General features: G+C 43.8%; 1 protein-coding gene across 12 annotated transcripts in view; it reads left to right on the top strand.

Moving 5' to 3' along the window:
- Window positions 1-22,000, top strand: part of LOC119976272 (transient receptor potential cation channel subfamily V member 6-like) — a 177,183-nt gene extending 155,183 nt beyond the window's left edge. For 8 of the 12 annotated variants that reach the window (XM_038816683.1, XM_038816676.1, XM_038816677.1 and 5 more), the window contains 4 exons: window positions 232-298; window positions 1,423-1,691; window positions 7,667-7,776; window positions 21,036-22,000. In XM_038816683.1, coding sequence (XP_038672611.1) covers window positions 232-298; window positions 1,423-1,691; window positions 7,667-7,776; window positions 21,036-21,210 — 621 coding nt within the window. In that variant the 3' untranslated portion in view covers window positions 21,211-22,000. Of the gene's footprint in view, window positions 1-231; window positions 299-1,422; window positions 1,692-7,666; window positions 7,777-21,035 lie in introns of those variants that run through there. The other 4 variants (XM_038816675.1, XR_005462894.1, XR_005462895.1 and 1 more) reach the window with 4 other exon arrangements.
- The last annotated feature ends 1,348 nt before the right edge of the window (window positions 22,001-23,348 follow it).

Below are 23,348 nucleotides of genomic sequence, written 5' to 3'. Positions count from 1 at the left end.
ATTAGCCGAAATGAGGAAAATAAGTGGAGTCAAAACCTCTAAAATAGTAAAATCTATAGTAAGATCAGTCTTTCCTTAAAAAAAATGGAGTTGATGTTATCCGAGCTTCTTTGTAATATAATTGATTTTAGTTTTGGACTTCTTTCAAATTTACTGTCAGCAGCTCACTGTTATCAGAATGTATCTGTCCACAATGAAACTTATAAACTATTGTCCCTTTTCTTTTATTAGATGATCTTTGGTGATCTCATGAGGTTTTGTTACGTACTGATAATTGTCATTATAGGATTTGGTGCAGGTGGGTAAAATATACAATGTATTGATATGAATAAAACACTGCAGGTCAGAATTAAAAGAAAATGCTGGGAATACACATCAAGCCCATCAAAATTAGTAAAGAGAAAATAAAAATAAAATTTTGACAACCAGTCCTTCATTAAGATCGTAAACTAGCAAATAACATAAATCTAAACAAAGTAGAGAGTAGGAGACGGGGGGAGGAGCGAATATTGATTTGAGTAGATTTTATTGTAATGCTGAAAACTATTGCGGGAAGTATGAATATTTTAACTAGGAAATGAAAAGACAGCGTAAGAACAAGAAGTGAAGAAGTAATTATTTAGATAATTGTAAATGCTGGTTATCTAAAGTAAAAATCAGAAACTAAAGCTGAAGCATTATTTGGAACCTTTAGCCTGCTCGTAAATCTCGCGATCCATGCTGCTGCACTTGACTGCTTCCAGCTTGACCAGGTTACCGATTCAATTCATTGCCTCTCTTAAGCTCCTTCATTTTTAAAATTTTTGATGCAAGTGCCTGGCAAGCTGATCGAAAAATTGTAATTGCATTTTTCTAAGAAAATGGGAATGTTTACAGGACAACTAAGTCTGACTTGGGTCAGACAAAATGCATGTTAACAAGGCAGAAACAGTGAAACCTGTGAGGAACACTGAGGTAATCTCAATAAGTGTGGATCCAAGACAAGAACTATGGCAGTACAGAGGATAGTAAATGCGTGGCCAGCATACGCTGCCTGTTATTTCCAGTAGATGGTAAAGCCATCTCAAAGAAGCTGACTGAAGTCTCAATCAACTGTCCCATTTTTCTTGGCCTCCTTGCATAGGTGGCTGAGGAAGTCCTGGATAGAGAGTTGAGGAAGAGATGTGCTGGCAGCTTCCAACGATCAGGGGTTTTCTGGCCCAATGGGTCAAGTTTGCACCTGCTACAAGAATACAAATGAGGAAAACTCTCCCTTGCCCTGAAAAAGTCCTGCAGCAAAGGTTCCATGGGGGCGTAGTGACAAATTCATAGGTTTTTCAGCCCCACTGTGTATTTCTAGCATTTTCTCTATTTATTTCATTAATTCTATTGGTTTAATTTTTTTTATCTTTTAATGATTTGTTTCTTTTTGAAACATCATAGGTTTCGATGTACACTTTCAAGCCTTGGATCCAAATACTTATTTGTACTTCAGGGATTTTACCATCACTATTTTCACATTGTTTCAGCTGATGATGGGCCTCACTGAACTTCCAGGTCCACCTGACATCAAGATCCCTGACATTATCATTGTCCTCTATATGGTGTACATGTGTTTTGGCTTTGTTCTTCTCCTGAATCTTTTCATTGCTTTAATGGGTGACACTCATTATCGAGTCGTCAGTGAACGAAAGTCACTGTGGAAAGCTCAGGTAGCGAATGCTTTAATCTTCTTTGTAAATTATTTTATTTTTGGTAAGTTTTTTGGTCTGAGTTAAGAAAATATATGTGGTCCCTTTAATCACGTGCATTGGAAATAAGATTAATGGTGGCAGGTAAATTTTGGACTATTGTCAGAAAATTGTTTTTCACACAAAGAATTGACTTGCTGCAAAGGTCAAAAGGGCAAAAAAAAACTGTTGTTTTTCAAGAAACAAGTAAATACTCTAATGGGAGAACTTTTAGATGAATGCACTGAATGTGTGCTCATCATAATTGTGATGTAAGCTTGTCATTCTAACTATCAAAATTTGACAAATGCATTCAAAATAAATATTGATGGTTTCATATAAATTCTGATCAGGGATGGGACAACCTTCCCTATTAAGACCGCATTGCATTGAGATTCATGATATAGGCTCTCCGGGCAGGACTGTTCTTGCCCCACCATCTGGAGAGTCAACGGGGAACACATCCCTGCCAATCACAGCAACCAAACATACATTAAACATTCTGAGAAGCTTTAATTGGCTGCAGATGAGACTTCCACCACTTAATCAGGCAGAAGGAATGTTTCACCGAGCTGATAACCAATCAAATGACAACAGTGGTCAAGACTGGGACTTCAAGCAGTCCCCAGATTCTCGGTCTCAGAAACCAGAACCAGATATGTAGGGGTCTCACTAACAGGAGGGGCAGCCTTGGAGGGCTGGGTTGGGGGGATTTATGGAGTGGTCAAGGTAGTGAGAGCACTGTGGTGGCCAGACCTTGAGGAGGGGTTCCCGATATGGAATTGGGGGGCATTGAAGGAGGCGGCCGACCCTTCCTCCTAAGGCCTGAACAGGACATCCTGCCAGGCTTCCTACTGCCCTGAACTACTGCCAGCCTCAGAATTGAGGCCGAGTAGAAAGTGTCCCTTAAGTGGCCAATTATTGACCACTTAAAGGGTCTCCGTTGGGGTGAGGGTGGGCAGGCTGTCCGAAGCTTTGTCTGCTCCACTTAAAATTGTGGACAGGGGCAGCACGGTGGCCTAGTGGTTAGGTCCCAGGTTCGATCCCGGCTCTGGGTCACTGTCCGTGTGGAGTTTGCACATTCTCCCCGTGTCTGCGTGGGTTTCGCCCCCACAACCCAAAAAAAAAAATGTGCAGAGTAGGTGGATTGGCCACGCTAAATTGCCCCTTAATTGGAAAAAATAATCGGGTAATCTAAATTTTAAAAAAAATAAATTGTGGACAGGCCAGGAGGAGTGCAGCAGAGGGCATGGAGGCCACCCAGGGAATTTGAAGGGACCTGTCTGTAAATACACCAGGGGGGGTCCATAAAATGTTGCCTTCATTAATATATTCCGTCTCTTTTACTAAAATTATAGCTGGAGACAATGCATTAGGAAATTATTTTTTATTTAACAATTCCTAGCCATAGTACATCAATCCAAATAATGAGATTCTGTTCCCATTGACATTGTCACTTCAGTTTCTAGTTCCTCTGACAACCCAAGGCAAACCATCAACTATTTAAGCTGTTGCCTCTCAACTGAAAGATTTGTTGTTTGTACCACCTTTCATGAATAGATTTGAAATAGCTGCCTGCAGCATTGCTATGGCACACTGTGGACCTGAGATCTGATGAGATGCACAGGGAAATAATTAACTATACATGTCATGACTAAGCAATAGCTCTGCTGCCCTTGCTGCTCACAGTGATTTGTGTGTGCAGCATGGCTCAAAGGCTATCAGGAGTCCTCTGAAATGGGAAAGAGCAGTCTGGCTGCAGTGATGCAAAAATAATTTACTGAGCAAATGTTTGGGGGAGGGAAGAGAGTGAACACCAGCAGTTTTCTGGTGCTGCAATGGAGATATTGGCATGAGCAGTGTGGAGGAAGACAGTTTTGCCCCTGAAGCACCACCATGTGATAGGAAGTTCTCCAGGCTTCTCCTTAGAAGGAAGTGCATAGAAATTGTGGAGTACCTCAATGTCATAAGCATTGCCCCACACGACAAAGCTGCAATGAAGAAAGAAAATAAATCATTTAACCGGAATGCGGAAAGTAATATCTGGTAAAAGTACTTTTGGATCAGATCAGCAGCGACACACCACTTTATTAATTACAAAGCACACGGCACTGCCCTCCCCAGCACTTTCCTGCAATCACTGCACCATACCTCACTAAACATCCTTCTCCTTGAGCTGAATGTTTAAGGTCCTGATGGGGGCACGTAAATTGCCAACCAGCGTGCCAGTTTACTGGCACCATCTCAGGGGCTCATTTTCATGGAAGCAGGTGGAGGGATGGAAAGTAGCGAATTCAGTTTGTTGATGGCCTACAAAGACCTGTTGTCTGGAATTTTCCTGCCGGCCTCCAGGTGCCAGAGCCAGGAGGTGGCCTCCCCTGAGGCTGCGACTGCGGCCCCCTCCCCCCCCGGCTGCGACTGCAGGCTGGCTTGCAGTGGGGTTCCGGTAGCCAAGCTGTGATGGGGATCAAGGCAAAAAGACCTTCCATCTTGGAGAACCATCCATCCAAGCTTTGAGAACCCACCAGCCATCCTTAATTAGACGATAAGCCCATCTCTGGCTAATAATTGGCCAATACAGGGATAATCATAGTTGAATGAACTTTTCCCACAATGTGCCAGTCTCTGATCTCCATTTGACCATGATGGTGGAGCCCCGAAGCTTGTGGGGAAAGTCCTGTCCCTAAGTTCACACACATCACCAGAACAAATCTCACTTACCCTATGCACACAACACACCGGTGCATGCACATACACATAAACTGCCCCCTCTACAGCCCTTTTCCCTCTGGAAGAGAGCGTCCTGATAGTCATGGAGGAAGAAGACAGGAAGCCATGGCAACAGGTCACACTGGAGGTGTCCTTTATACCTAATTCTGTTTGTCTCTTCACATCACACATTGCATGATGGCTGCAGGTCATTTCAGCAACCACTTCTTTCCCTAATCTCTCCCTCATGCTGCAAGCAACATTTTCTTTCATTTCAGCTACTGCGATGGTCAACATCCCTCAGCCAGTAGTGAAAGAGGAACAATGTGTTACCATGAAGATGCATCATTATTTGATCTGACTCTCGCAAGCACCCATTCTGATACTGACATCACACAGATCTGGAGGCTACATTGGAGGAGAGATCTGCAGGTGGTGACTTTCTGGGCATAGACTGCCAGTGATGCCAGCTCACTGAACGCATGGTCATATACCAGTTCTTATGCAGAGGACTCAGCTGCTGTCTTTGGCTCAAGCTACCAAAGAAGATTCATAGACACACACCAGGAAATTCTTGCTGCAAGCGAGCTTGTACATAAGGCATTGCATGCCGCTGTCATTCATAATCCAATTGGGCACCTGTGCCAGAAACAGGTATTGGGTTACAATTTGTAGATAGTTTGGAGCTGATGATCCTGAACATTGACTGAACTACCCAAACCAATGTACCAAGCAGGTCCTTATGGTATAGAAAGACATACCGCCTACCATATTGGATCCTTGTATCTTTTCCCCCCAAGTTCTCAACTTGGGTAAGTGGGATGCATGCCTTTGAGGAACAGATATGCAGGCAACCATTCCTACAGCACCTTGTAAACTGCTGGTGACCTACTCACAGGTAGGATTATCTTTTCAGGGCATATATAAAAACAATCCCTTTGGATGTTTCTAGGTAATCTGATTGAGGAGAAAATGCTAATGTTGAGCATATAATCTTTAGAATGAGAAAACTTGATGGAGAAATAATCAAACTTCCGAAGATTAGGAAGGACACATTAACAAAGTTGACCTGGACAATTTCTTTCAGCATGGCAAAGGATTCACATGCAAAGGACACCATTTTGAAATGTGAATGTTAGCAATAAAAGAGGATATCTGACAATTCTTCTTCATAAGTTACCAAAAATTACCATTAATGCAGGTAGAATAAACAGCGGGGGGGAATTTTCCCAAAATTGCACCGAGTGCTGGATCAGGCGAGAAAGTCAGGTGCAAATCCACTGCTTTGCACGCCCTGCGAGGGCCACACAGCCAGATGAGGGAGCAGAGTCTAAACACGCCGGCAAAGCTGGGATCCTGAGATCGGGGTGCCTCAATCCCAAAACGACATAAATAAGACCGGACCCCTCCCAGAGAGATCTGGAACCCTTTCAGTATCAGGACACACGTCTCAAGCATCGGGGAATTCCTGCCACCCTACCCCCTGCACTGTCATTGGAGTTCTCTCTTTTCACCCACCCCCCCCACCCCTCCCCTCCCCCCGCCCCCTCCACCACACATAAGTGATCCCTCCTGCCAACTGGAGGAGTGTTACCAATTCCCCCTGCCAGAGCCCCTTTGACACTATGTGTCCACTTGGCACTGTCCCTTGGCAGTTGGATACATTGTGAGCGGACAGTGCAGCAAAAAGTCATTTACTTACATTAAAATGGATTCAAATTCATGAAAATCAGGTTCAGGCCCTCACTGGGTTCAGATCATGTCACCGGCTGGGCGGGGGTCGGGAGGAACTTCGCCCAGTCTCATCAGGCAACTAGTGTGCTTGTGGCGAGGGAAGGGATTACCAGAAATGGTAAGAAGGTGAGTGTGTGAAGTTGAAACCAATCAAAAGTGAACTAGCTTGTTGAACAAATGGGTCTCGTGCACCTAAAACAAAAACGTTTTCTTGTTTATGCCTTGGCCTGCGGCCTTCTTCACCGTGAATCTTGCACCAACATCAGATTTAACAGAACAAAGAAAGTGCTTATATTCCAAGCAATTCAGAAGTGGGCATCGACTATCCTGCTCGTTCTTCACATTGTGCTACGCCTCAATGACTAGATGTGTCTTTCTTTTACCAATTTCAGAGCTTTCCTGGTGCAATCTTGGGGCCAGGGGTTGCAAGAGGTGGTTGGCTAATTGTGTGGTACAACAGACCTATTGGACCTTGGTAGCCTTCTTCTCTTTGGTGTTTTGCCCTGTGAGTATGTTGCTGCTGGTTTCATCTCTGAAGCCTGGGGTGATGGTCTCTGGTGTCACCCCCTGCCTTGTTTGGGGTAGAGGTAGAAGGCCAGGTTTCTGACCTGTGTTGCTGTTCTGAGAAATGGTGGCCTCATGGAGATCATCTTCAGCCATCGATATTATACTGGGTCCACTCAATGGTGAGATGGCTCATTTAATGGCTATTATCACCTCCTGTACAGCTTAAAAGACAGTTGGCCTCAAGTAAGGAGCATATGCAATATGCTGTTTAATTTGGCCCCAGCTGTCACCAGATCATCAGTCTGTGTTTAATTTACGGGATTTAGGCATTTCTGGTTAGGCCAGCATTTCCACAAAGAAACGGACTGGTCATGGACACAGTGGAAGAATTCAGCTGAAGATGCCATATGTTCCATTCATGCCTACAGCAAAGAAAAATTCCCATGTTTTTCCTACAAATGAGAGCAATATACATGAACCACAGTTGTGAATGCCCTTGGATACTGATCACAGAGTCTGCATGAAGATATGCTGTTCATTGAACATGGGTGAATACCCATGAAGTCTGCATTTCAAGCCTCTGACCGGGCAACATACACTGCTGCTTATGCCAGGAACCCATCACATCTTCATTCGCTACTTAATTCAAGAAGTTGTCAACCATTTCTTACAATTTAAGGGCTGCACCAATACTTAGACTCATCCTCCCACACTTTATTTGTGTATTACACGAGCTGTGTTACTGAAACATGAGAATATTTTAGTTAGCTGACAAATGTTTCAAGGCAGAGTCAGTGTTGTGTGTAATTGGGGGATACAGTAGGCCCAACTCTGGGGGTAAGTGTAAATTTTCCCATGCATTTTCAAGACCTAAATAGTATCCTGAGTAGTAAATCGGAATGTAACTCAACATCAGAAACTTAAATTTATTCGGATGCTGTTTCTCCTTTATAATCAGAATTTACACTTAAATTAATTAATTACTGAAAAGATTAATGCTGTTTCAGATTGCTGCAACCACTCTTCTACTTGAGAGGAGACTGCCAGCCTGGCTGTGGCCTAGAGCAGGAATACCAGGGGATCTGTTGGGTCTCAACGTGGAAAAGTGGTACTTAAGGTAAAAATGTACAGCTGTGCGAAGAAATGTTTTCTAGAATATTTGCTGCTCGGAAAGAATTATTCACCAAAAGTTATTTAGTATTTGAAATAAGTGTGTCAGCCCTCACATGTGAAAAGAAAGTGAATGGAAGTTGCCATAGTCCCAGAGGACCATAGGCTGCTCTCCCCTTTGAGAAAGGGCTGACTGGTGGTGGTATAATCTGAGGGTCACCACACCTCAGGTGAGAGACAAGGTTGAGAAGTCATGGTAATCTCAGCCATACGGAAATTGACCCCGTGCTGTTGGCGTCGCTCTGCATCACTATCCAGCCGTCCAGCCAACTGAGCACACATATATGCATTTGTTGTTGCAGGTTCTTTGCTTGTTTCTCTTCCCTTCTGTCTACTATTTAATATGTTACCATATTAAACTATCAGTTATTAATCATGAATATATCTGTTATAGTCAGTACTTTTGGTGCCATTGAACAATATTAATATGCAGTGAAATTAGCATCATGTGTGTGATACACTGAGGTACCAATAAGAGGGGTTGTAAAGTAGCACAGATTTCTTTTTTGCAAAAATATTTCAAAATTGATAATATGTCCTTTAGGCCCAAATTATTTTGCAAAATGCTAAGGGAATACAAATTATTATTTCATCATTTACTCCATTACAAAACTCAATCATTTAAAAAATGCTTTTAGAATTTACAGATTACCTACAAAGAATAAACTTGCAGTAACAATAATCAATACCCAAACAGTTTCTAGTTTCTAGTTCCTGGTAATGATTAATCATCTTGTACAGATGTGGAGAGCAGATTTGTCATGCCCACTGAAGCCAGCAGTGGTGTTGCTGCTGATGGCAATCAAGCATTTATGGCTGCTGATATTCAGTTGGTTGCAATTGGATTTGGTTACAACTTTCTGAGATGCCCTCATTTACGTTTTCTTTGTCTTATCTTTCAATTTCAAACTACTTCATGAACTCATGATTTGATATATCTATTCACTCCTTCTACATTCCAACATCTGCTCAGCGAGTCATCTCCTGTTTTATCAGTAGAATATACTCTAGCATTTTAATTTTCCAAGTAGTTCTGTAAAGCAGTGGAGTCCTATGACTAGTCTTGCATATAACATGATAAATTCTGACGGCTAATTTAGTAATACATGGGGCAGCACGGTGGTGCATTGGTTAGCACTGCTGCCTCACGGCACCGAGGTCCCAGGTTTGATCCCGCCTCTGGGCCACTGTGCGTGTGGTGTTTGCACATTTTCCCCATGTCTGTGTGGGTTTCACCCCCGCAACCTAAAGATGTGGATTGGCCGCGCTAAATTGCCCCTTCATTGGAAAAAATGAATTGGCTACTCTAAATGTTTTTTTTTTAAACACTGCATAACCAAACAAGCAAATAACATCTCAATGATGGAAGTAGAGCTTAATCGTGCATCGAATGGGGACATTTGCTCTAATCTATTTTATGGCTTTAGATACAGTCATGCAAATCAAAATTGCCTTTGGATTAGCTTTTATCTTTTGAATTTGTAACTAAGGCTCAGTGGAAAGGAGAATTGGGTGGGAAGTATTAATGCAGCTGATCCAATAATGCCAGTTCCTCTCTCCTGCCAGATCTGCTAGTTTAACTCCTGAGGTCTCTATTTGAAAGCAAGTCGATTGTTTGAGATTACAAGTCAGCCAGGATACAATAGTTTGATTCAAAGAAGAAAAATTGACACTTTGGGTGTGGTTCAACTAAAAGGGAAAGCGTTTAGCCGTGTGTTTCCCAGCACTCTCGGTGCCGAGAAACACACGACTATAAAACACCACCCGGGTTAGGTCAGAGTGGCGAATGGCCTAAGTGGCGGACACGCGGCCGAGGCTACATAGAGCCTCGTTTTGCGCACTAAGGAGTTCCCCTCGCCAGAATACTTCAATGCCACGAGAAACTTTTAAAGTTTTAAAATGGCATCCCGATCACCGAGGCCCCAGGTGCGACCCCCAACACCTCCAAAACCCAGGTAGGGCACCTCCAGTCTGATCACCAGTGCACAATAAATGCCATCTGGGCACCTTGGCAGTGCCAGGCTGGCACCCTGGTGGCATTAGCAGTGCCAGGTCCCACCTACCCCAAGGGCATGCCCCGGGAGACCCACAGGAGCGTCAATTTGTCTGGACCCCCATTTGTGGAGACCAGTGCTGAACTGCACTGGTCTGAGGTCTCCGAGTTGAGGGAGATTGATCCCATGCCTTTGGTAACTCAGGATTCTGTACATTAAAGTGAGACTACCTGTCTCGCTTTAATATGCAGCTTTGCAAAAAAGCGATCCTACCCACAATGGGCAGGATTCACATCGCAATGGCTTTTGAGATCGCATTAGATCTCCCGAGATGTTGCAAGCCAGGAAGATACCGGGAGTCTCTCAGCTTCTATCGGCCAGGCTGTCCATGGTGAGCTTTTCAGGCGCAATTTGGCCGTTGGATCGCACTCTTTATTTGAAAATCAAACATTAATTATGGTGTCTGTCACAGCCAGGAATAAAAAATCTATGACCAAATAGATGTTCACACCTTAGCTACTTACATTTTAAAATAACTAATATATAATCAATTTCTTGAACTTGAAAAGAATGAGTTTGATTTTGAAGTAAGACTACTTTAACTACAGTTTGTGTATGTATTAGCTTGTTATGTAATGTACCGCCAGTTTGTTTTTCAGTATTTATGTTTCTACTAGATTATCTTTCTTGTAAGTGAACTTTGTTATTAGCTTTAGACTAAGTGTAATGACATGAAAATGCAAGTCCAAGGAAGCTCAGGGAAAGGTTATTAGTCTGCTCCTGAATCTGAAGAGAGTGGCTCAACAAATACGAGTCAGGATCCAGCTGATTCAGCCCATAACTGTTCAGAATACATATCGAACCTTCAGTAAAACCAGCAAGTATTAGAGAACACTCCGCAAGTTAAAGAGAGAAAGAGTTAATTTTTTAGGCCAATGATCTTTTCTCAAATCTTGAGCTCAATCCGCTTTTTAAGGAACAGAGCAACATATGATTTATTGAAAATACCTGAATTCTTATCAAGCCATCACAAATTTGTTCGAGCGCAGGAAGAGGCCATATGGCCCATCGTGCCTGCAACTGCTGTCCAAATGAGCAATTCACTCAGTGCCAATCTCCTGCCCTTACCCCGTAATCCTTTTCAGATAACAGTCTAATTCCCCATTGAGTGCTTCAATTGAACCTGCCTCCACCACACGGCCAGGCAGTGCATGTCGAACCTACCCACTCACTGAGTGAAAAAAAAATCTCAATGTTGTTTTTGCTAATTATCTTACACCGGTAGGATTAGATAATGTTTGGCGTAAAAACAGATAGCAACAGCAAAATGATTATTGTATTTTTGATCAATGTAAAATGCAGCTTATAATCTTGTCAAGAATGATACCTGTCATTTGGGTTTGATGCCAGAAGTTTCTCGACATTTACAGAAGGCTGAGAGCTATCCTTAAAACTTGCAAGGCCTTATGATGAAATATGCAAATTAATTTTTAATTATTTTCTGGAAATGGCACTGGATTACTTGGGGGGGAGGTTGTTTGATCAATAGCATGGAACCTCAGGGTAGATGGATGAGTTGGCCATTAATTTTGCACCTTAATGAATGACAGAGGGTGATGAAGAGGTGGGAGAAGAGATGTCAGACAAGCTGAATAGAAGACAACTCGCCGATTCAGATTATCGATCAGCATTACACATGTCTGCTTTGCACAGACCAGCAGATCACAGAGGAATGAAATGTTATAGATGCCATCAATGATAGTTAAAAGGGGAATTCAGGGCATATAGTGCTGCTAAAAGATGAGATTATCAGAGGTTAAGGTGGTAGAAAATCAATTGACTTTGGTGCAGTGCATTTACCCGACCATGATGAAAATGTTGTCATGAGAAGATTATGCAATATATCTGATACAATTTATGGATAGTGATTAAATTCCAGATGGTAGGGATCCATAAAAATTGAATATCATTATACTGGAATGATTTAATATCATTATACTGGAATGATTTAAACTTTAATATAGTCGTAGCTAACCTGATTAACACTACACGCCTGTATGCTTCACCTGATGCCGGTGTTTATGTAGTTACATTTTATACCTTGTGTTGCCCTATTATGTATTTTCTTTTATTTTCTTTTTATGTACTTAATGATCTGTTGAGCTGTTCACAGAAAAATACTTTTCATTGTACCTCGGTACATGTGACAATAAATAAATCCAGTTATCCAATCCCTTACAGATAATAGACATAATATAGAAAAGAGACCCAACACTGGCAACGTCATGAGAAGGGAAGGTTTCACCAATCTTAACGAGTTTGGGGTCAAACTTTCTGGAGGCAGTGAGCTTGTTGCATTAACCCATAGGACAAGGGAGGTAATTGGAGCAGTAGCAAATCACCCAAGGAATATCACTTTGTCCAGAACAGTTGTAGCAGCCAAATAGTAATATTTTTTTTAATTTAATGTATCCCATTATTTATTTATTTTTCCAATTAAGGGGTAATTTAGCATGGCCAATCCACCTAACCTGCACATCTTTGGGTTGTGGGGTCGAAACCCACGCAGACACGGGGAGAATGTGCAAACTCCACACGGACAGTGACCCAGGGCTGGGATTTGAACCCGGGTCCTCAGCACCATAGGCAACAATGCTAACCATTGAGCAACCATGCTGCCCTGCCAAATTGTAATAATGATAGCCCATGGCTATCAACAACTATTGCAATGGTGATACTAGCTTTCTCTTCCACTCCCGCTGATACAGACAGGCAGTTTATTCACATTTTTAAAGGGTTGGAGATTTAAATAACTTGACAGGTTGACATTTCCAACTTTCATGAGCATTTACGTCTATTCCATAAATCTGTGACTCTCACGCTGCGGGTTAAGGCCTATGCTACAGTGAAAGTGGAGAACTATTTAAACTCTGCCATTACTTCAAATTGTACAGCTGAGTTCAGGTTTTCCTCATGTGAGAGTCACACTCCATCCCCTATCCCTGACCGCAAAAATGAGGAGTGGGATTCTCCAACCCCCTCGCTGGGTCAGAGAATCATGGGGCATGAATCCCGCCCCCGCAATCCGTCAAATTCTCCGGCGCCAGAGATTCCGGGGGGGGGGGGGGGGGGGGGAAATCGCACCGCCCGTTAAGGGGCTAGGCCAGCGCCGGAGTGGTTTGCACCCCGCTGGCTGGCATGGAAGGTCTTTGGCGCCAAGCCAGCCAGGACCGAAGGAACTACGCCGGCCAGTGAGAGATCCGCACATGTGCGGTTCGTCAGCGGTTGCTGTCGTCATCCCCGCGTGTGCGCAGGGGGGGTTTACCTACGCATCGGCCATCGCGGAGGCTGACACGGCCGACACGTAGGAAAAGAGTGCCCCCATGGCACAGGACTGCCCGCGGATCGGTGGGCCCCGATCGCAGGCCAGGCCATCGTGGGGGCACCCCCCAGGGCCAGATCGCCCTGCGCACCCCCCCCCCCCAAGGACCCTGGAGCCCGCCCATGCCGCCAGGTCCTGCCGGTAAGGGACCTAGTCTGATCTACGCTGGCGGGACTGGCAAGGAACCAGCGGGACTTCGACCCATCGTGGGTCGGAGAATCGCAGGCCAGGGGGATCGTTGCGAGCGGCCGCCGACAGCGCGGTGCGATTCCCGCCCCCGCTTAATCTCCGGTGCAGGAGAATTCAGTGGACGGAGGGGGCGGGATTCATGCTTCCCCCTGGCAATTCTCCGACCCGGCGATTCCGCACCTTTGGGGCGGGCTGACGCCGGCATGGTTCACGCCACTCTGTCCCGCCGGGACCCCCCGCCCCGCAGGGTACGGAAGAATCCCGCCCCAGATCTATTGGAAATGATGGGCAGGACTTCCAAATTTGGAACAGCCCACAATTTCTAAAGTCTGCAAAGTCTTCCTGACTCTGAGAAAACTCTGCTCTTGGTAACTGAACTGGTAGAAATGAAAATATTAGTAATTCATAAAAATTGAAACACTTGGATATTTCACTCCTCATGTTTTGATGATGGTTGATAGAAAATACTTTCTTTTTTGCAGAGCATCATTCAGAGTGAAATTCCAACAGTTGAGAATACAATCTTTTTTATTTTTCTGTAATCACGGGGAATTTGAAAATGAGCAGCACAGATCAAGATTTTGATTTTTAACTGTTGATGATACTAGAATGTCCTTAGAACATAGAACATAGAACATAGAACAGTACAGCACAGAACAGGCCCTTCGGCCCTCGATGTTGTGCCGAGCAATGATCACCCTACTCAAACCCACGTATCCACCCTATACCCGTAACCCAACAACCCCCCTTAACCTTACTTTTTAGGACACTACGGGCAATTTAGCATGGCCAATCCACCTAACCCGCACATCTTTGGACTGTGGGAGGAAACCGGAGCACCCGGAGGAAACCCACGCACACACGGGGAGGACGTGCAGACTCCGCACAGACAGTGACCCAGCCGGGAATCGAACCTGGGACCCTGGAGCTGTGAAACATTTATGCTAACCACCATGCTACCGTGCTGCCCTTGGGGGATGATTTTCAGCCTGCGTTAGCCATCAACGAGAACAGTGACGTGGGCGGATAATCTCGAGACAATTAGAAAATGTGACTTTGTTGGCAAGATTGCATTTTCCTATTATCTGCGCCCCTTGTCAGTGAAGTAACAATGTTAACATCCAGAAAGGGCGGAGCCTCGTTTAAAAACATTTTAATATACTGAGCCCCCAGGCCACATTTCCTTCCTCACAGAATATTAATACACGTAGGTGAGGTTTTCAACAAGATCTAAAAAATGTCAATCTGTCGAGGGGGTCCTTTGCATGGGCGCAAAGGTAAGTATAGCCCCGGGGGGAGATGTACAAGCTCAGGCAGTGCCATTGCACTGCCCCATGGCACAGGCCGGCCAATGTGTGCCAGGGTGGAGCCTCTGGAGGAGTCCCATTGGGGGCGGGGTCACATTAGGTTTGTTTGGGGGGAAGGGACCCCTGATGCTGATGGTGGTGGCAGGGGGTGGAGGAGTGAGAGCCTTGATGGTGGTGGTAGCACTCAATGCTGATGCTTGTGGGGAATATGGGATGAGAGCCCCAATGTTGATGCTTGTGGTGGGGATGGCATGATCACCTGATGCTTATGGGAGGTCCACAATGTCCCGGCGCTGGGGGGGGTTGGGCTGGGAGGGAGCGGGGATCTGGGGCGGTGGGGACTTTTGTTTGGGGCACCGTTTATAAAGGGCGCCCCTGTCTTTTGGAGCTGGTCTTGCCGGCTCTCTCAGGCCCTGCCCCACCACAGTGTTGGTGTAACCCACAGTGATTTTTTTCCAGAGAGGCTTAAAATATGGGCTTAAAAGCTCAGGAGGATTTCATCGCCATGAAGTGAGCAACTGCTACCTGCGCTTCTACCAGTAGATGGTGCTCCAAAAGCTCCAATTGCCTACGTATCTGCTTAATGATAAAAATTCCTCCTGCTATCCAAATATCTCAAACTACCCCTCGCCCCCTACCCCACCGTCTGCAAAGGTGTCCCACCCTGCAATCTACCCCGCCCCCACCGTCTGCAAAGGTTTCCCACCCTGCAATCTACCCCTCCCCCACCGTCTGCAAAGGTTTCCCACCCTGCACTGCTGGATGTACAAATCTACGTCCATCGATCTCAGTGTTGTTGGCTTCAACTAGAGTACTGGTCCATATCTTTAGCCATTTGACACTCCTTCCCCCATCCTCTGAATGTGGTCTGTAGTCGGGTGACTATTTTTCCTCTGACCCATGTCCAGTATCCCACTGCCTCTATACGTGAATCACTGATACTCCAGAAGAATTTGCACCTCTAAGCAGAAGGAGGTCTAAATTGTTTTGTTTAGGGCGGAATTTTCCACTCGTGCTCCGAGCAGCGTGTTTTGCGGAGGCTGACCGCCATTGGTCAGTGGCAGGATCTTCCAGTCCCATTGCTTTCAGAGGTGTTTCTTGTTCCCACTGGGGAACTGGTGGCATGGGGGTTGCTGGCAGCAGGACCAGACAATCGTGCTGGCAGAAACGGCCGGAAAATCCTGCTCATAGTATTTGATCAAACTTTGAGCACTAATTATAAAAAGCAATGCAGTACCCATTATAGCTATCTGTGCTTTAGTAGAAAATCTTGGGCCTCGACATTCTGCTGTCCGCTTTAAAGGTAGAGGAAGTTCAGCAAAGCTAGATTTTTGTTTGCTGCTTTGTCAGGCATCATCTGGAGCAGGCTTCCCATTCCTGTGGGTATCCAGGGGTAACTCAATGATGCTACTGGGGCAGAAAAAAGAGCCACATCCTCACATTCCAAAGAGGACCTAAGACCCAAACTGCATTTTGGGAAAGCATTCAGGGCGAAATCTTGCCACATTTTATCAAAGTGCCAGGCTGAGACAGAAAACTGGCCTGTAACTCTTTAGTTACATGGACCAGTTTTCCCTCCTCATCTTGAACGTTTGAGGAAATAAAAGAGTGGGCGTGATTTACACTGTCACTCTGATGAGGAGGGCCCTGATAGAGCCGGCACCTGACTCCACAGAGGTCAGGTCGCCATCTTTGCCCGATCAGCACTGAAGTTTAATTATTCTCCCCCCCCCCACCAACCACCGTTGAAGAATGCCCCTCTCCCCATCCGTTAGTGCTTGTTTCCCTCGTGCCTGCAAGTCTCCCCCCCCCCCCCCACCACTGCCCGCTATTACCTTCCCCCAAACACGCATAAATGGAGCATCCTCCCGCCCCCATGGGGCTCCCATGAATGCGCCCCCCACCCCGCCTGCTCCCCTGGCACCAGTTAGCATTGCACGTTTGCCCCCATGCCGACCTGGAAGTGCTGGGCGCAGTTCTAGGTCACGTTGCTCCCCTCCTCCCGCCACCCATCTCTGATGGTAAGCAATCCTTTTATTCTGCAGCATTTATGTTTCTTTCAGGAGAACCAGAACGGAATCCAGAAGTCCAGTGGGTTTAACTGCAGCAAGCTGATTGGAATTCTGGAGGTTGCATCAGGAAACATCAGGCACCTGCTCAAATGACAACCAGGTTGTAAGGGGAACAAGTGGAAGACACCCCAGGCCTCCTCAGATTGAGATTTCTTTGTTGGCAAATAGAAACGTGTCTTCAAGTACCACCCCAGACAGCAACCCATCCTCCGCGTACCCCCCACAATGTCCGGCCATTTACAATTGTCGCAGGGTGAAAATAGGCCACACTCCCTTCACCTGCAAGCTAAAATTGACCTTGACCCCCTTATCTAAGTTGCCAAGGAGATGGACGAGTAAAGTATGATACCTTGTATATTCAGCAGAGAACTGAGCGGGAAACCGGGCCACGAGAATTAAAATGCTCTAGGCTTGTACTCTGGTGCAGCAGTTGTGTTTCAGACCCAGAGTTTGTATTAGTTGTGGTAGCCATGTCCGTTAGTTCTGGCCTCCGTGTCAGAAAGAATTGTATTCAAGTCCTATTCCAAAGACTTGAGCACAAAAGTCAGGTGCAAACTCCAGTGAATTACTGAGGGAGTGCTGCTTTGTCAGAGGTGCTGACTTTCAGGTTGAGTTGTTAGGCTGAGGCCCTATCTGCTACCTCAAGTGGATATAAAAGATCTCCTTGCGTTAATTCAAAGAAGAGCAAGGGGCTTATCCCTGGTGTCCTGGCTAAAATCGATCCTTCAGTTAACATCAGTAAAAAAACAGTTATTTAGTCATTATCATATTGCTGTTTGTGGGAGCTTGCAATGTTCAAATTAGCTTGTGTGTTCCCAGCATTACAATAGTGAGTGCAGAATGATTCGGAACCACTTGGGATGTCCTAAATTCATGAAATGTGCGATATAAAAGCAAATTTTTTCTTCAGAATACAGCTCTGAGTTAAGAGCAGCTTTTCAGTCTGCTTAGAAGTATGTAGTAACATGTCTCACAGTGCCAGAGTTCTGGGTTATTTCCATTCACGTGTATATCAGTGACTTGGAAGAGACCTAGAGGGAACAGTGTTGTAGTTTGCAGGTGATACCAAAATGGAGATTGAAATATATTTTTCGAACACGAAGGGAAACTGCAGATGGAGTCTGATAAAATGGAAGGATTGTGCTTAAAATGTGAAAGATGGAATATAAATGCGTATAAATGTGAAGTGATGCATTTCGATAAACATGACGGCAGTAATTATACTCCGAGTGGCAGTAGGTACAATGGTTTAGAGGAGCAGAGCAACTTGCAATAAAGGATCACAGAATATTAAAGGCTGCACCTCAGGTTGATAAGGCTGCACAAAATTTATCGAAAGGGATACAGAATATAAAAATACAGAATAAACAATAAGCCTTTATGAAACTCGTATAGCTAGAGTGGTGTGTGCTGCATTGCACTTCAGATAACAGAAGGAAGCAGATTCACTGGAATGCTGCCTGGCATGAGGAAATATAAAGGCAAAAAGTCTTTGTGCAATCTGGGGGGTCAGAAGAGAGGAGAAACTCTTGAGTTGTGAGCCTGCGTAAGTTACTTTTGGATCAGCGACTTAGACAGGAATTTTGTTAAACGTTTAAGAATAAGCAAGAAAGGTGTGTGAAGGGGAAGGGATTGTTACACTATACAAATAGGGTGGATAATAGTTACTCGAGCTACTTGCTTATGTGAAGGATAAGCGCCAACATGACCTCATTGGGTCAAATGGCTGTTTTGTTTTGTTGCAACTTTTAATGTAGCATGTTTGTGGCATCATTACCAATTGATCTAAATTTAGCCCTCGTACCTAACAATGTTCAGCATTGGACCTAATGTACAAACTTGGCTTTTAAATAGCTGACCAGTCTAGAAGGTGGCAAAGGAGAAAATGAGCAAGATTCTTTCTTCAGAATACAGTTCAGAGTTGAGAGCAGCTTTTCAATCTTCTTGGACTCTTCCAAGTCATTGATATGCACAGTGAACACCCTAAACACAAGCACAAACTTTCAGAACATTACTAGTTCCTGCAGCTGAAAACAATCCAGGTGAAGTGTACGCTTTGGGTATATGATAAATGAAGCACGAGTGCTGCTAACTGTATGAGACAGTGATTGAGGGAAGCAATCAGAAAGGGAATGGGATAAAGTAAAAGAGATCAGAAAAAGAAAGGGAACGAGATGGCAACGAGAAAAAAATAGGGAAAGAGAAAATGAATTAGAAAGGGGAAAGATAAAGAAATGAGAGAAACAGCATGAGTGAAAAAGGGAATGGCATAAGAGGACAGATGACGAGAGAATGAAAAGGGAATGTGAGGGAAATAGACTGAGGCAATTTTGAGGACGATTCTGAGAAACTAACAGAGAGGAAAGGGGATGAAACCGGAGCACCCGGAGGAAACCCACGCAGACATGGGGAGAACGTGCAGACTCCGCACAGACAGTGACCCAGCGGGGAATTAAACCTAGGACCCTGGCACTGTGAAACCACTGTGCTAGCCATGTGTGCTACCGTGCTGCCCATAAGTAGCGAGATGTTTGTGGTTAGGTTCACAGCAGGGTACTTGAGATGCATTCAGGTGTGAAGGGAAATGAAAATAAACAATCCAGATCGCTAGGTATCTGGAAGATATTACCCTGTCACTTACAGCCTACTAAAAGCTATTTCTCTTTGAAAGTGAACAGAAACCTTGCAGATCAAAAAAATCTGAGGGGTTTAAAGCCCTATGATATGTTTTTACTTTCTAACAGCTGCTGATGATTTCTAGACATCTGTCGGAGGAAACAGGTGTATGGGGCAGGAAGGGAAAAAAGTGATTTTTAATTTTTTCTGGATGGACTGCTCTTTAGTTTCCAGCCAAGGGCAACTGGTGTGTGTGTTTGTGTGTGTGAGAGGGAGAGGGGGGTTCTCATTGGTGGGGGGGGGGGCTTTCTCATAGAAAGGTTCCCATATAGGTGGGGGGATTCTCAGATATATGGGGAGAGGTTCTCTGGTATGGGGGTCACTGATATTGGGGTCTTGTTGGGGGGGGGGCTGGGGGTTGGGATGGGCAGGATTTGCATTATGTGGGGAGGGGGCCTCCAATGGACCTTGGGGGCACCTACCTTAAATACTTACCCTCTTGGTCCACCGTGAGGTTTACCGCATCAAGGCCACGCTGGCAAATACTTGTACCAATCCAGGCCTTGAATCCTCGTCAAGAAGTCCGGGGCATCACTGAGATGTGGCGAATCCGAGATGCAGCCCGTTAATAGAATAAAAATGGGTTCAAACGACACATCTGCATCCACCTGCTGGCATGGGGCATGAGCCTCAATGCGGCCACCGGGGAAGGGGTATGTGGAACATGAACGCCGATCCCTAATAACCCCCCCTCCCCCAAACACGAGATTCTCTGCCGCATCGGGAACTTCGCTACTGACAGCGGGCAGCGGAGAATTCCAACTCTTCCCCCCCTGTTTCCAGAGTGTAACCAGCAGGATAGAAGTGCAATTGTTAGTCTTGTGCTAAGCTGACTCATTAATGACATATATAAAGTTCTAAATTTCAGTTTCCGGCCTGTTGATAGAATCTGTGAAATTGCAATAATTCGTCTGGCATTTTTTAAAAAACTGGTAAACTTTCTAAATGCTGATAGAAGGCCAGAGAGAGGCCTAAGGGGCCAGCCATTTAGGGCAAAGATGAGGAAAGAATTCTTAATTCAAAGGGTTGTGAATCTAAGGTAGACAGATCTTTCTCCCCTCAGGAACTGAGGGAAATGGGCTGCGGGTGGGATGGTGGAATTGAAGCCGTCGATTAACCATGAGATTGAATGGTGGAGGAGGCTCAGTTGGGCCATATAGTATACTCCTGCTCCTATCTCTCGTGTCTAACTTGTGCTACATCCAAACAAGTGTCATGTGTTTATATGTATAGAGAAGGTGGACGTTTAACAAAAATGTGTGAAAGGGTTTTGCCTTTATTGGAGGTAAAGCTAATGGAACTATCACCTCTTCTTCAGGTGTAACGCCATGTCTGAAAAAGCACAATTTCCCTTGACGGGGTCAGAAATAATCAATATTTATTATGAATGGAAAATGTCACATGGGACGTAAGCATTCTAATAAAAATTCTTAATGGCATCTCACAAATTCTGGAGTCCTGAACTCCAACTGGCAGATAGAAAGGATCTGAAAAATGTTGGGTGTTTTCATAACAGTAAAGTTACAGTATACATTCCTCGTTTGTAATCTGTAACTAAATGTAGATTGGTTACTTTTTTGTTAAAGGGTCGAAGAAAGAAGTGACTACCAAAAGGCAAGAAAGAAGTCTGAAAATGAGGAGAAGGAAAATGTAACCCACCCAAGGAAAAATCGGAGCGCCTATCGTTGGAAACTCATCCATAAAAATATTTCAAAAAGTCTTAAAAAGAATGAAGATGCATGTGATATGACTACTTTGTAAATTTTGAGCACTGCATCACGACATGTATTGGTTTTCAGGATCACATAATTACTTTTCTGAACATTACGAAGCCAGGCTTACAAGACCCATATCCCATTAGACAGCGGACAGCTCTTCCTCAGGTGTACACACTCGCATTGAAAGAAGCATTTAAAATTTCAGTGAAGCTGAATTTCAACAGATCAATTAAAATTCTAAATGTTCTTGGAATGTAATATAACCTGTGCTACAACTTAGACAACTCAATATGGATGTTGTTTGATATTATATTGTTTGTACTTTAAGATTGGATAGCCGCTTTATTAGATACAGAATCAATATTAACAAATGTAACTAGAAAATCTATTGTCATTTGCAAAGTGGGACTTAATATTAATTGACTGCAGTAGAAATATTTCAAAGAAATAAGACTACAATAATACAAAGAGTCAAATTTAAGACAAGACTAAGTGGGCCTTTAATGTGCATTTATAAATTATAGCAGTTTTGTTGTCACAGTTTTTAGATAGAATCTTTAAACTGTGATGACAAAACAGCTTTCAGTATGAAGTTACTATGACACAGTTTTTAAATGATCTGTGAAATGTGATACAGGATGTTACTGAACACAGAGCAAGGATGAAAGTTTTTTTTATACATAAAATGTAAGTAAATGAAAAATTATAATCTTATACAGTATTTTAATATAAGGTACAAAATGCTACTGTATTCGAAGGGGTGACACTGCTGCTGACTATTGTAACATTATGTACCAAAATAAACCTCAAACAAGATTTTACTGAAAAACAAATCAAGAAACATACAGTGGCTCTGTATTAATAGCATGTTGCAGAAAGTCCAAACGGAAAATGTGCACAGTTTGAAAGCTGCGTATGATGTTCAACGACTGAAGATGTTTGAATATAGTGAGCATAGACATCATTCGAGAATAAGACAATAATTATTTTACATTGTTGAATTCTAAGTGCTAAAATGTTCTTCAATCTGATTAAACCTACAGTATGACTTGCACAACTGAGCAATGGGAGTAATTCAGGTAGGCTATGACAATTCTAAATATATTGAAATCCTATGGTGGCTTTTCTTGCCAAGGTTGGTAATATGAAGCATTGCAAATTTTGATGTCTTGCAGGAAATGCAAACTCACAATTAAACAAACTTAAGTTGAATTAGTTTGCTTATCTCATCCAGTGACTTGTTTGTTACTTTGGTTTTTAAAGAATGGATATTAAAATATATAGCTCATGAAAATAAATGCCAGGTGGAACTGATCAGTCGAGTTGGGAACTAGTTTGTATCGTTAAGATACTTCTATAACCTCAGTTCTCTTCTTTGTAGTGCCAAAGTTTTTTATTTACATTCAGAAGCAGAAGCTACAAAATCTAACATAAACTAAAACATAAACTAAAATGTTTGCTCAAACTTTATTCCACCAATGCTTTGTCTAATTTCCTTTAAGATATCAGGGGTGTGTTTCTCCGTCCTGCTGCGCCAAATTTCTGGTTCAGCATGCCTTTGGGATCCTCCGTTTTGCCGGCTGGTCAATGGTGTTTCCCATTGTGGGGCAGCCCCATGCCATCGGGAAACCCCTGGGCTGCTGGCAAAATGAGTATCCTGAAAGCGGAGAATTCAGCCCCATGTATCAGTCCCTGGCTAAGTAGACTAGCAGACAGTCCTGAGGACAAGTGTTCTATGATTCAGAGCTTGTGTTATAGAGGTCTAGCAGCGTGGAGACAAAATACATTGGTGTAATAACCTGCCACATCACAAGGTTTCAATCACTAAAATATACGTTGTTGTTTTCTATACAAAATTTTATTTATTTCTCCCAGTTAAAGGTATTGGATAGAGCAGTGTGCAAATACTTCTGAAAAATTAACAACAGTTTTCTCGGTATCACAAGTGATGATTCTAACTGTGATGTTTAACTAATAACCTTGACGTGGGTGTGCAGGGCACAATTTCAAAATTTGCGAATGGTACAACTTTTAAGGAGGATGGTGAAAGGGCAGAATTTTACCAAAATGAGGCAAAGTTTCAAGTTTTGACTGAAAACGGGTATATTACTCCCCAGAAAAACAGGCAGGTTTTAACTCGTTATCTTCTGACGCTGTGTTAAAAAAAGCAAGGTGTGTGTT

This window comes from Scyliorhinus canicula, chromosome 13 (assembly GCF_902713615.1).
Source record: "Scyliorhinus canicula chromosome 13, sScyCan1.1, whole genome shotgun sequence".
In the NCBI taxonomy this organism is placed as follows: domain Eukaryota; kingdom Metazoa; phylum Chordata; class Chondrichthyes; order Carcharhiniformes; family Scyliorhinidae; genus Scyliorhinus; species Scyliorhinus canicula.
This window is presented reverse-complemented; position numbering and strand designations above follow the sequence as displayed.